The sequence below is a fragment of the Aotus nancymaae genome, unplaced genomic scaffold, assembly GCF_030222135.1.
Source record: "Aotus nancymaae isolate 86718 unplaced genomic scaffold, 86718_ANA_hifiasm-v0.15.2.pri h1tg000014l, whole genome shotgun sequence".
Lineage (NCBI taxonomy): Eukaryota > Metazoa > Chordata > Mammalia > Primates > Aotidae > Aotus > Aotus nancymaae.
This window is the reverse complement of record NW_026988425.1, coordinates 16181247-16195408: the sequence shown is the minus strand read 5'-3', so window position 1 is coordinate 16195408 and position 14162 is coordinate 16181247. Positions and strand designations below refer to the sequence as shown.

General features: G+C 42.9%; 1 protein-coding gene across 1 annotated transcript in view; it reads right to left on the bottom strand.

Annotated features, from left to right (window-relative positions):
• Positions 1-3344: 3344 nt before the first annotated feature.
• FBXL7 (F-box and leucine rich repeat protein 7) overlaps positions 3345-14162 on the bottom strand; it is a 421683-nt gene continuing 410865 nt past the window's right edge. The window contains exon 4 of the mRNA XM_012475257.2: positions 3345-6666. Coding sequence (XP_012330680.1) covers positions 5930-6666 — 737 coding nt within the window. The 3' untranslated portion in view covers positions 3345-5929. The remainder of the gene's footprint in view (positions 6667-14162) is intronic.

The window sequence follows — 14162 nt, the reverse complement described above, 5'->3', positions numbered from 1 at the left end:
GAGATAGAGGCTGCTGTGAGTTGTGATTGTACCACTGCCCTCCAGCCTGGACAAAAGAGTGAGACCCTGTCTCAAAAAATAAAATACAATCTGTGGGAAGACACTAACTAGAACGAAACAACCTGCCGTGTTTCCACATGACCAACCTAAGGCAATGACAGTTAACCTAGAGTTAGTGTAGCTAATATTTTGATAATATTAACCTATAGCAGAGATAAATTATTTCACTAACCTTATTAAATATTTTTTCCCTGAGTAGGCTTCAAGTACTTCGATTTGGATGTTAAAAAGCATCACTCCTCCATGCCCACCTCGTCTTGAGTTTATAAAACCCAGCTCAAGGGTCTTCTCTAAGCCTTGTTCTTCTCTCCCAATAATGTGCTGAACATTATTTCTTTAGTAAGTGCCATCAGGGCAGAACTACCACTGACAAAACAGTGTCTGCCATCTCTTAAGTGATTAATAAATACTTGTTGGATGGATGAATGTTGTCATATTCTTGTTTATATTCCACTCCTCCACCCTAAATTATTATAGAACATTACTGTTACTTGATTGGAGTTTCTTTAGGGTAAGGATATTGTATTTGCTTACCCAGAACTTATCATAGAACCTGGCATAGAGTAGATGGTCAATAAATCCTTGTTAAAGATTTTTAAAAACGCAATGGGCACTTCTTGGGCATCCTTTGTATGTGAAGAATGATTGACATTTCTAGTCACCATCATATGCTGATCATCACGTGGGCCAGGATAAAATTTGGATATGTTGATCTCATCGAGTAAAATTCAGTGGTTCAAGGGCTGCAAAGACAAACATTCTACAACATAGAAATGACTAGTTTGGAAACATTTAGGTCAAGAATTTAAAAAATGACCCTTTAAGGCCTTCCTATGACACCTGGATGATGCTGATTGCTTGTACTTGAGCAATAATGTAGAGATCGAAGTCTGCCTTCCTGAGTAGTCTACGTGATCAGCATCTGAGATGCGGACACTTCCTGGGACAGCTCTGCAGGAGATGCCGAAACTGTTTCTGTTGACAGGCAAGGATTGTGCCTTTCCCAGTTCCCAAATGAAGATGTTTTTGTATCCTGGGTGTTTTAAAATGCAGACTGATCTACTAACTTGAGAGGGTAAAAAGGATCCTACAAGATGGACCTGTGGCTTTAGGAGATAATGATGCTCTCAAAGAAAGAAGGAGGAATAACCATATCCTAGCTGACTCTTGGATGCGGTGTCCCCAATCCAAGTGTCTATGAGAATATTTCTTTTTTTTTTTTGTGATGGAGTTTCGCTCATTACCCAGGCTGGAGTGCAATGGTGCAATCTCGGCTCACTGCAACATCTGCCTCCTGGGTTCAAGCAATTCTCCTGCCTCAGCCTCCCAAGTAGCTGGAATTACAGGTGCACGCCACCACGCCGAGCTAATATTTTAAATTTTTAGTAGAGAGGGGATTTCACTATGTTGGCCAGGCTGGTCTCAAACTCCTGACCTCAGGTGATCTACCCGCCTTGGCCTCCCAAAGTGCTGGGATTACAGGCGTGAGCCTCCACGCCCAGGCAGAGAGTATTTCCTATTTTGGGTAAATGATTTTTGCCCACCTGATTGTCATCTGAATGAGGCTTGCTTGAGTTGCTCTTTAGCAAAGTGGAACTGTGTTTAGGCAAGTCTTGGTGACAGCATGGACATCCACTGTGGACAAATAATGACGGGCACTCCTCCTACCCCCACACGCCTCTCCACTGCAGAAGGACAGCTTCTGGTGTGTAGATCAAAAAGCAGAAAAGTGAGAAAAAATAAATTTGTGTTACAGATTTTCTGTGTGAACATTCTCGCTGCAACATTTACCTAGTCTTTCATTCTTTCTCCCTGTTCCATTGTCTAGTCAGCATTTCTTCCAATTAGCTTCTCTCTAAACTAATCATGATTGCCAGCTATTGAACAAATGCACTACTTTTGGTGACTTCCTTGTGATAATTTAGACACAGTAAGCACTTTTATTTTATTACTTTTTCCCCTGATAAATACTCAATTCTGTTTCTTTTCTTTTTGCACGCTCTAGATATCAAACTTCCTGAAAACTTTTTTCTAATTAAGTCTGAATAAATGTCAGCTTAAGAAGCCATGAACCTCAAGGGTGAATGCATTTTACTTACTTCTAGACTTATTCCAGGATCTTGACAAGAACTGCATGGGACATCCTCAAATTAATGTTGCAAGGCATTTAAGGATCCTATTGGTTTATGTGAGAGTCATTTAAGCAGCTAACGCAGAATGGGAAGAAGATCAAAGACAAATACATTTAAAATTAATATCTCTTAACACCTCTTTGCTTGTTAAGGAGGAAGTTCCCCATTCATCTATCAGCACTTGCTTTTTGCCATATTGATTTCTCAGATGGAAAGGTTTGGGTGGGGAGGAAGGGATTTGACATTTCACTTTTTCTAACTGACTTAGGTTTCCATATTCTTCCAGGTTCCATTAGGATGGTGCAAAAGTAACTGCGATTTTGCCATTAGAAGTAATAGTACTCCAAGACACTCAAAAAAATTAAAACAAGGAATGCTCAGCATAATTTTGATGTTTCCTCCAATGTTTGTAACCAGTGCCAAGGTAAATATATTCAGGTCCTCAGTCCTTCATAATTCTGAAATCCAGAAAGCTCTGAAAAACATAAAAGTTTTTTCGTTATGTATGGTATAAATTAATTTGCTGACAAAACCAGACCTCAACTGATGCAAGCCTATTTATAGTCGATAATAATCTCATGTTGTGTGAGTATTCAGATCTGTTGCTGCGGAAATATTAATATGTCTGGTTCAGGGTCCCAGTCTCTGATGAAGTATTAGAAGACCCACCATAGATAAATTTTTTATTTTTTATTTTTTGGAGACAGAGTCTTGCTCTGTTGCCCAGGCTGGAGTGCAATGGTACGATCTCAGCTCACTGCAACCTCCACCTCCCAGATTTGAGTGATTCTCCTGCCTCAGCCTCCCGATTAGTGGGAACTACAGGAGTGTGCGACCATGCCTGGCTAATGTTTGTATAACAAAATATGGAGAATTATGAATTCTAAAATACATCTGGCACAGGGTTTGGGTTAAGAAAATGAAGACTTAAACTATACTGAGAAGGTAATAGTTTTTCACTTACCTGACAATTTTAAGCCAAAATCATCGGTCCTTTGATGAGAAAACCATGGGTGTATCTTCAAGCAGGCAACCGTGGCAGTGACTTGGCTTGCTCTGTCCTTCAAAGAATGTTTTCTGCATGATTTTGAGTGCCCCCAACCAAACAGCACTCTCCTCTGGCAAGGTTATTAAAAATGAAGCTGAGGCTGATTACGAACATATTGCTTTATTTCTTGGTGGTAGTAAATTAAGGCTTTCTAGATTCATACAGCACGCAGTGATTTGAACATTAGAATTAAAAAAAAAAATGAGCATTCAATTTAGCAGAACCAGGAAGGAAGCAATGTTTTAAAACAGATAAATTTCCTAGTGAGGCCTTTGGCTAGGTCTCTAAAAGTCTGCTGAGGTGTTTCCCTGGTAACCTCCGTCATAGATTCCCACCCCAAGGGAGAACGGAATGGATAAAGAGGAGACAGAAGAAAGGAGAAACTGGCAAGACGGTATGTGCTGGGCAATCAGTGTGAACAGTGGCTTTGTCTCATGCTTGGAAGACAGTTTAGGTGATGTGGTCAGGGATTCATTATCTGAATCTCCTTGCTCATTCTCAGAGTAGTAAACCAGCTCATTCTGGGGCCAAGAATTAGGGACAATCCTTTGTGACACCTAAATCCTGAAACTTCAAATAGGGTCACAAGTCATAGAGCTGAAGAATGCTACCTTCAACTCCTTTCATGATTGTAAACCCTGTGGCCATCACCTGTCCTAGCTAAACAATTCATTTTCCCATGGCACAGAGCCTTGATTGCACATGTAAGTTGATGATGTTGATTGATGGGAGGCCGTGTTTCACATGATGTATGAAAGAAACCTCCTGGGCAGATGCCACCTCATCACCTCTCCTTCTCCACAGAAGACGAGAGTACGCACAGGAGCCTACAGTGTGAGTGCAGTTGTCAAGGGTGTCTACGTTTGATGAATTCACCATAATTGGCTTGGAGATGCAGAGGTTCTGTGTTTGGATAATGGGCACTTTGAGAAGGAAATAAATGAGGTGTTTCAACAGTAATGAAGGCGGGGCTTGACTAGAGAATAATTTGGGAAAGGTCATGTGTTTATTAACAAAAGACAAGTGAATTTCATGAAAACGAGCAATGGAATTTCTTCTGGCTATCTGACTTCACACAAATGAGGCTAGCATATAGATTTCTATCCAAATATGATCATTTAAAATTTCATCCATTTAAAATCCATATCTTGTAATGATTTTAATGTTCCATTCCAAGGGTCTGGTTGGTGGACCAGAGTCTAAGTCATCTCAATGTGTTCCCTCTTCCACTCATCTGGCATTTTTGAGTGAAAGGAATTGAAACACTTGGAAGTCTGCTTTGCATTCTTTGATGGAAAACATGCAGACAGCCACGGAGGAGGCATACAAGGTGGCAATCTGCACAATTAAACACTTACAAACGTAACCCCAATAGGCTTCATGTGATGAAGTCTGGATGCATAAAGAAATAAATAGATGAGAAGAGGCCAAATGCAATCTGAATGGCAAAAAACTGAGGCATCTGTCTCTGCCAGCTGTAGGACAGATGTGCCTGATGCATGCCAGGTGTGCAAGGAGAGGGATTAGAAAAACTTTTGAGGACATGGGTTCCCTCGGGTCTTGCTTGTTAACTAAAAATTGTGAGGATCTTTCCTCCAATTTGAAAACACTGAGAAAAAGCAACTGATGGGGGGATCTGGGCTTTGCTGTGATTAGGCATGCTGCTGCCTCGCTAACATGCTGTGGATGGGGGAATGCAGAAAGCATTTGTGCAAGGAAACGACAGCATCCAGCCTGGCAAAAGAGGACGTGAGGAGGTGGGAGAGGAAACTCACACTGAAACACACAGGTAAGTGGGTGATTTGCAGCCAAAGGACATACAGGGACCTTTGTGCACTGATGCTGGCACTGTACAATCTCCTGAAATCACGACCACAGAAATCAATTCTCCTGGAAGAGGTAGATGCCTGGGAGCTCTATGCCAAGGTGTGTTCGTGTATGTGTATCTATGTTCCTTCAATGCTAAAGTGGACATGAAGCTAATCTTTGAGCTGTATGACCTCTGATTCAGTGCTGGAAACTGCAGCCCAGAGCAGTGAAGGGCTTTGGCCAAAGTCACAGTCATTGGCAGAGCTAGTCACTGGCAGAGCTGGGGGAAGAATGCATGTCTTCCCCCAGCTGTTTGCTGTAATAAATTTTTAAAGAAGGCCTGAAAAGTATTTTGCCTATCAAAGTGTTATGATACTGAGTTGACCAGAAAGTGCATGAGTGTAGGGTTGAAGATGGTGACTTAGGTCAAAGAAGCAGTTTAGAGAGGAGTCTGGAGAGCTTTGTGATTCTGATGATAGATCCTTGCTGCTGCTCTAGGAACAGGGGGTGTGGCCTTAGAGGCGGGTGTGGAACTGGAGGGGTGTGACTTGTGTGTGAGAGAAAGGTGCCTTGGGGGCCTGACCAGGAGAGAGTAAGCGCCTCGCTCAAGGCATCACGATCAGCCTGCTGAAATACATCTTTTGTGAGAAGAGAAACTGCCTACAAATGACCTGGCCAAAATGCCTGTTTGCCTTGCTTCGTTTCTTTGACACTCTGTTGCCCGTGAGAAATGAGAAAAAATAAAGGCCAGATTCCCAATAACCTTCCTGGAAGAAAGAGCTGTTATGAGTGGGTGTCGATGCTTACATACGCTGCTTTTAAAAAAACATTTGCTTTGTTCAGGTTTGTGTGAAAACAACGCCGGATGAACTCCGTCCCTTCAGAAGAAAGCCGGGTTGGTGTGCTCGATGACGCAGCGCTTGCAATGGCGTTTGACGAAGCGCAGGGCCTCCACGGAGACCTCGCAGTCCTGGACATTCAGTGTCTGGAGGTCGAAGCAGTTGGCGGCCACGATCTGCAAACCCTGGCCGGTGATACTCTCGCAGGACTTGAGACTGAGCCGCTTGAGGTTGAAGCAGTTCAGGGCCAGGCACTCCAGGCCCGTGTCGGATACCAAAGGGCATTTGCCGATATCCAGGGACTTGAGTTTGGTGCAGTTCTTGGCGAGGTACTCCACGCCGTGGTCCGTGATGCCCTCGCAGCCCCTCGCGTTGAGGTAGCGCAGCTTGCTGCAGTACTTGGCCACGTAGCGGATGCCCACGTCGGTGACCCGGCCGCAGTGCGCGATGCTCAGGTACCGCAGGCGGGACTCCAGCTTGGCGATCTCCCGCAGGCCGAAGTCGCTGACGAAGCGGCAGTCGCTGACGCTCAGCTCCTTGATGGAGGCGCAGTAGATGACCAGGTAGCGCAGGCCCTCATCGGTCAGACGGACGCAGCGGCGCAGGTACAGGTGGGTGAGCTGCGTGCAGTGCGCCGCGATGGTGTGCAGGCCTTCGTCCTCCAGCACGAAGCAGTCCGTCATGTCCAGGTAGCGGATGGAAATCTGTTTGCCATGCAAGGGGGACAGTTTAATGGAGGCCTCTCGGGTCAAGCTGATGCAGGTCACTTTGGAGCACCCTGCACAAAGAGACAGAACACAGGCTCAGAGCAACCTGCGAGCAGCAGTGGAGGCTCGCCCGGAGATGCCCTGGGGGATTCCTGCCCCCGCCCCAGTCCGGGTCTGAGGCTGACCTTACCCCTTTGTGGGAAGTAGAAAAGTTCCTTTTTAAAGGTTCCTTTCTTGTTAAAGAATACGCGTTTTAATAACTTTGTTAAGCCCTGTCCTATGTAGCTGTTAGACATGCCATGCTTACAGGCATGTAGTACATTCTATGTCCTTGTTCTTTAACAAGATATCTGGGCTGAACGTGCTCACAGACATGTCCCGGCTCTCCATTGCTTTCACCTGTTTAAAAAAGTTTTAAGTTGTTATCGAACAGGGTTTTAGTTTAGATTGTGAGGTTTGGCTCCAGCTAACTGAGATCAGACACAGCAGTAAAGATGACCCCAATGTGTAAGGAATAAATTTGTGTGTTTTCCTTTGTTCATTGTACTCTCATGGCAAGACTGCTAGTGAGAGTACACTTCCTGCAGTCCAGAAAGTAAAAATTGTGTTGCTGAAAGATCCTTTGTCTCAGTGCTAATTTTTCTATGCGGCACCGAGCATCTATTTCCAATACCTTTGCTGTCTTGGTCTCCATAGAGAAGAAAAGCAAGAATGTGTTCCCCATTTTTATCTGATTTTTTTTTTTTTTTGAGACAGAGTCTTGTTCCGTCGCTAGGAGCCAGGCTGGAGTGCGGTGACGTGATCTAGGCTCACTGCAACCTCCGCCTCCCGGGTTCAAGCAATTCTCCTGCCTCAGCCTCCCAAGTAGCTGGGACTACAGGCACATGCCACCATGTACAGCTAATTTTTGTATTTTTAGTACAGATGTGGTTTTACCTTGATGGCCAGGATGGTCACGATCTCTTGACCTCGTGATCCGCCCGCCTCGGCTTCCCAAAATGCTGGGATTATAGGCATGAGCCACTGTGCCCAGCCATTTATCTGATTATTTAACTACATTATTTTGATTATCTGGGCTTAAGGGATTGGATCAGAAAGACCATGGTTCCAATTCCCGATCCATCCCTACTTGCCTTATATTTAGCAAATCAATCCTTCTGAGTATTTCCTTTGTCTGAAAACAGGGACCATGCCATTCCCTTGGAGGCAGCTGGGATGGAGAAATGAGAGAATGTGCGTCAATATCTTGCCTTGACCCTGGAAAGTTCCAGGAGCTCAGTAAATGTCAGTTCTTGACCTGCCATGGTTTGGAAGCTCCCTGGTCCAAAATGAGATATGAATGACAAAGCTTGGGCATGACCTTGGTATGGCAGAAAGAGCACTGGGTTGGGAGTCACACCTGGTTCAGGCAGGAGGCTTCACGTTGCTGCTTCTCAGAACTGTCCTCTATGCAATTGGAATGAATAGGTGATGAGCCAACACTTCAGATTTAATGAGGATGCAATGAGAGAACAGATATGCATGTGCTCTGAAAACTCTGTGGGAAATGAATGTATTAGTCTAGCAGGATGACCTGTCAATTGAACAGATCTTCCGAGTCAATTCAACCCTTTTTAGCTGAGGAAGAACAACTATGTTGTCTGGATTATTGCTGTAGCCCTTGAACTAGACTCCCTTCCCTGCCCTTAGCTCCTACAGTCAATTCCCCTCTCCTCTATCTGGCAGAGGCATCCTGGAAAACGGAATTCGAAGCATGCCCCTATGCAAAGCCTCGGGATGGCGCCCGTTCACTCCAAGTTTAAAATCCAGAGTCTAACAGGGCTCCCAAGGTTCTGCACCCCAGGGCTCTCTGATGATGTCATTCCTCCAACCCTGCTGGCCTGCTTGCCATCTCCCAGACACAGCAAATGCTCTCCAGCCTCCGAGCACTGGAAAGGGCTTCCCTTAGCCCTCCCCACTTTCCTAGGTCTCAGAGCCAATCTCAGTTTATCGAAAAATTTGTCCCCATCCATGCTTGTATAAACTAGCATCCCCTGCCTTCCTCCCCTTTATTGTCAGGAGTCTTTATCCCTGGATGGCATTATATATTTATCTGTTCACTTATTTATTTGCTGTCTCCTCAGTCTGGAATGTTAAGTTCTGAGAAAAGGGACTTGGTGCTGTTTACTGCTGTCTCTCTCATTCCTTGTTCATAGCTGGTGCTAAGTATCTGTTGAATGAATGAATGAGTGGTTTTCAGAGGGAAGAGAGTCGTCTATAAGATGACCAGATGAGATCACCCAACTTCCAACATTTAAGTGTCTTCAGAACTTTGACCTTGGCTGAAGTATTCCTACATTGAGAAGTCTGTTTTATGGGTAATGATAATGTCTTTTATTTGTGTTGAACCATGGAGTTTACAAAGGGATTTTATAAACATTTTCTTACCTGATTGTTAGAACAATATTAATTCTCAGGAAAGTATCTTCATGATGCCTCTCTAAACATCATCTCTAATCTCCTAAAAATATATCTGTACATAAATTATGTATGTACATACTATATATTATAATTTATATATTTATATATAACATCTGGAACACTCATTTCATTGGACATTTAAGTTTTCTATATATTACTTTATAAAAACATGTACAGTATATTTATAGTATATTAATATAAATAATATCTACAGTCTGTATATATTAGGGTGGTGCAAAAGCAACTGTGGTTTTTACAATTAAAATTGCAAAAACTGGCTGAGTGTTGTGGCTCATGCCTGTAATAGCAGCACTTTGGGAGGCCCAGGTAGGTGGATCGCTTGAGCCCAGGAGTTCGAGACCAGCCTGGGCAACATGGCAAAATCCTGTCTCTACTAAAAATACAAAAATTAGCCGGGCATGGTGGTGCACGCCTGTAATCCCAGCTATTTGGGAGGCTGAGGCATGAGAATCACTTGAACTTGGTAGGCGGAGGTTGCAGTGAACCAAGATCTCATCACTGCACTCCAGCCTGGGTGACACAGCAAGACTTGATCTCAAAATAAATATATAAATAAATAAAAATAAAAAGACAGAAACCATGATTACTTTTGCACCAACCTAATATTTTATAAATAAATGTATATTAATATATAGTCCCTTCTACTACAAGGTTGTATATGCATTTTTCATTTTCTCTCTGCTCGTCTCAAATCTCTTGGGCAGTTCTAAGCCAGGTGCCTCATTTCGGACACTCTGCACCTTGGCTGTTTCACAAATATTCAAGGCTTCCCAGCAGCCTCACAATAGTGCTAGGGAGGACCTTCCTTCCACCTCCTGTAGGATGCCTGGGAAACTCTTATACACTCAGGCCCTGGGAATAATGAGGTTCAAAGGCCATGTGCTACTAAGTCAAAGAATTTCAGGAAGGAGTGAATCACACTCCAACCATGGAGAACAAAAACGCAGCTTGTCAGAGGCAGGTCACACTGTTCCAGTGGGCTTTGTGGTTTTGCAAAAGGTGGCTAGTTCCTTTTAGCTTTGAAATTTCCCTTGGTTTTTGAGTTTATTTCTTGAGGCTGACTATAATCCTGCTGGAACTGAATTTGCATGTCTATGGTAGTGATTGGCCATCTGTGACACCTGTAAAGACATTTCATTTTTGAAGATCATATGATAACCTTCACTCTTAAACTCTCAGTTCTAGTTTCCTTTTTTAAAAAATAGCAAAATCTGCTGCACTCCAGAGAAAATAATATATTTGGTCCAGGAAAAATGCATACCTTGCTTTTAAAACTGAATTCCAAATTTAATGAAATACTTGTTTAGTTTGGGTTTCGTAAAGAGACAATTTTATAGAATTGTGTTATTTTAGATCAATAATTTCAGATTTTAGGTTTTACCCAAACTCTTACAGATTTGCTAGTTTGGGTTGAAAAGAAAGTAAACTGGTTCATGGCTCAGTAGGTATTATTTATGACTAGTTCACAAATTCATTCATCGTAGGCATGGACAGAACCTTAGAAATCATCCAAAATAAACATCATTTTTTAAAGATGAAGCATCACAGGCTCAGTGAGATTATATGACTCGCACATCCAGACTACAGATAAGTTTCTTGACTCCTCATTCCAAGGCTTCGATTTAGAAAGGGAGGTAAGAAATGACTGTGATGTATCATAGAGTTGATACATTACATGAGAGACACACTGTAGAAAATGAAGTGAACCTTCAGACGCCAGGGACCCAGAGGTCTTTGGAAACTTGGAATCCACCACAGTATGTCTAAAGGGATCCTTGAAAGAGAGAAATAATTTGGATGCATAGACATGGAGTGAAAAACAATGTGTATACAAATTAATAGATACGGAGCCCAGGTAGTAAGATAATAGATAAATTCCAGAGAAAAGAAAGCAAGGGGGAAGTCTACAGGAGGGTTGGGGTGACCACGGGGTGAAACTCAGGGTGTCTGTAAGGATTTAATCAAAACCAAGGCAAGAATGGTCTGTTCAGATGAGATCAGGGGCCTGTTTTGACACCTAGGGTAGGGCATAGATAACATAGGTTGAACAAATCTGTGGGGTTTCTTCAATTAATTCCACATTTCATTCAGCTTTCACAAATATGCTCTTTAGTACTACTTCCTCTCATTACTGGGGTGATATCTCTACCTCTTCTGGGGTGTCAGATGGTTAAGTCAATGAAGAACAACTACTGACTTTCAGGCAGGTTAATAACAAGGACAATAAAACCATGACAATGGCAGCTGTGATTCAGAGTGCCTACCTCATGGTTCTCATCAGAGCACGTGTTTAGGAGCTTAACTTTTAACTTATTTAATCCTCCCAACCATCTCATTTTGACTGATGGGGAATTTTTAACGATTGCACTACAGCTTCCTAAATGCTTGCTTAGGGTGTTAGCAAAAGGGGACTTTAAACCTTTTCGAGGCCAAAATGACCATTTAAAGCTTTGACACCCTTCTGTTCACTGAATTACAATGTCATAAAGTGCAAAAATAAAATATGACATATTTCTGTCCTTATAAAGCTCAAATCTCATCATGAGTTGAGAGAAACGAATCTGGAAATAAACAAACACCCAATTGCAAGCTCATCAATGCTCTAGCTTTCTGTGCTCAAAAGGCAGACACCCAGAAAAAACCCTTAACTCACTTGGGGCGAGGAAGGGAAGGCTACATTCAGGGGGATGCTTGACTGGAGTTTAAACAAGGAAAAGTCTGTTCAGAGAGTCCTCGAGGAGGGGCAATGGGCAGAGGAGGAAGAGGCACATAAGCCAGAGAGGCATGCATACATCACTGCATGCACAGATAGCATGTGTTTGGGGACATGCAGATCAGATGGTTCTACAGAAGGGGACATTGAGTGTATGCAGGAAAGGGATGAGATTTGCACCCAAGAAGAGCCTCTTATGAAGGCTCTTATATGCTCTGTGGAGGAACTTAAATTTTTCTTGTAGGTCATAGGTAGCAATTATTGGAGACTTCATGCAGGAAAGTGAATGTTTAGACTTGCAGTTTGAAACAACTCCTCTGGAGGCAATGGAGATGGGTATAAGGAGGAATGGTTGGGGACTCCTGCATCCAGGCAGGCAGAGAGAAATGAACTCAAGGAACTGGGGAAGTACAGTCACCTGAACAGGATTCTACTGGTTGGGTAGGATGAGGGGGAGAAACAAGAATGATTCCAGGTCTCCAGTTAAAGAGGCTCTTTCTGAAGCAGCATTATTTTTTAACACTTACAACATTGTATGTTTTGAAAATTGGTTGAACAAACCTATGGGTTTCTTCAGTTAATTCCAGATTTCATCCACCTTTCACAAATGTGTTCTTTATTACCACTTCCTCCCATTATTGCAATATATTCATCAATATAGTCCGTTGATGTTTAATGCTACTATTAATAAAAGGTAATATGTGATAATGATGAAACACTACAGTTGTAGTAATTTTCAGTGACTCTAAAGACAGCTTCTCAGATGAGCATTTTCTGCATTGCTAGGGATGGGGTAGGCAGTCTCATCTCCTCTGGGGAAATTAAGCTTTAGACCAGCGATGAGTCTTCCAAAGTCAAGTTTTCTGCCACTGAGACCGTGGCCACTATCAGAGCCCAGCTGTAAAACTAAAGAGAATCAGGCATAATGAAATCAGCTTTGGCAGCCCTCTGGCCTCTCTGCATCAACATAACAATTTCCAGATACCCTCAGAACAGGAAGGCACCCTTAGTAGGTGCTGATGACAAATCCATCCTGATGGCCTCTTGAGTCTTTCAAGTCCATCTATCTGAAACTTTCTCCCATATGTGGGATACTATGTTCTTAACCTGGTGATCTGCGGATTCCCCTCATTTTTGCCTCTATGTATATAAATCACCATTGTCATTGGGAGACAAGAGGGGAGGATACACTGATATATTTGAACCTTCAAAGTAGGCAGGTTGACATACAGGACAGATATCAAGGCTTAATAATGGTTAGTCAAGGGGCCAGGTGGGATCACTCAGGCTAGAAGTGCAAGAATTTCCATTCCCAAATAGCAAAAGTGGTTTCTGCATTTCTGGACTTCAAAAGGACCCCCCTGAAAGAGGGTCCTTTTGCAGCCTGTATTAAGAGTGCAGCCTGTATTAAATGTGCATAGGAAGCACCTTTAATGAAGATAGGGATTCCAAAAATGAATCATTTTCTAATCTAAGAAAATAAAATAAAATGTTTATAAAATGCTCCAACTCTTATATGTTAAAGAACCCAGTCCTTTGCCATTTTTTTTTTTTTAAATGAAGAGGAAACACATCTAGAAGAAGCTGTGAATGTTCCTAAATCACAAAGTTTTGAAACTTGTTTCCACCACATCACAACGTTTTCTCTTTCCAGAATTCCTTGGAGGAAAAATGTAAGAAAACCCCTTTGGCTTCCTGCTTCTCTATGCCACTGGTTACTCCTGACTAACTGAACATATGGCTACTATGATTTTGTCTTGAAGCCAGCTGAAGTAGAGGAACAGTGAGTTGCTCTCCAGCAAGGGAAAGAATCTGCAAAAAGTAATGGGCTGTCATCTGAAATGTTTTCAGATGTCGGCTTTCGAAAGAGAGAGCAAGCTGAGAGCCGGCTTTCGCTCGGATTTTGTTGGAGGGCATCACTGGCCTCAGATGCTTGTAAATCCCGGATTCTGTTTATTCGCCCATCATAGTGGTTTTACTTCTTGACTCCTCCCCCAAACTCCCTGAGGTTGCAGCTCCTGCTGTTGGTTTTTTAAAGTCCCTGATGCATCTTACACATTTCAGCCTCTTGGATGTTCATCTTTTGACTAGGCAGCAAATGAGATAAAGAGGGCTGTTAGTCCAGCCAGATCATGTCTGGCGCCTAAGTATGGGTCTGGGCTTTAATTCTTCCTGCCTGAGAGAGGTTTTCAAGCAAAGCAGTCATGCTGGGATTTCCTTTGATTTTTTTTTTCTTTTTTTAAGAGACAGGGTCTCACTCTCTCATCCAGGCTGGAGTGCAGTGGTATGATCATAGTTCACTGCAGTCTGGAACTCCCAAGCTCAAGCAAGCCTCCTGCCTCAGCCTCTGAGTAGAATAGCTGGGACCACAGT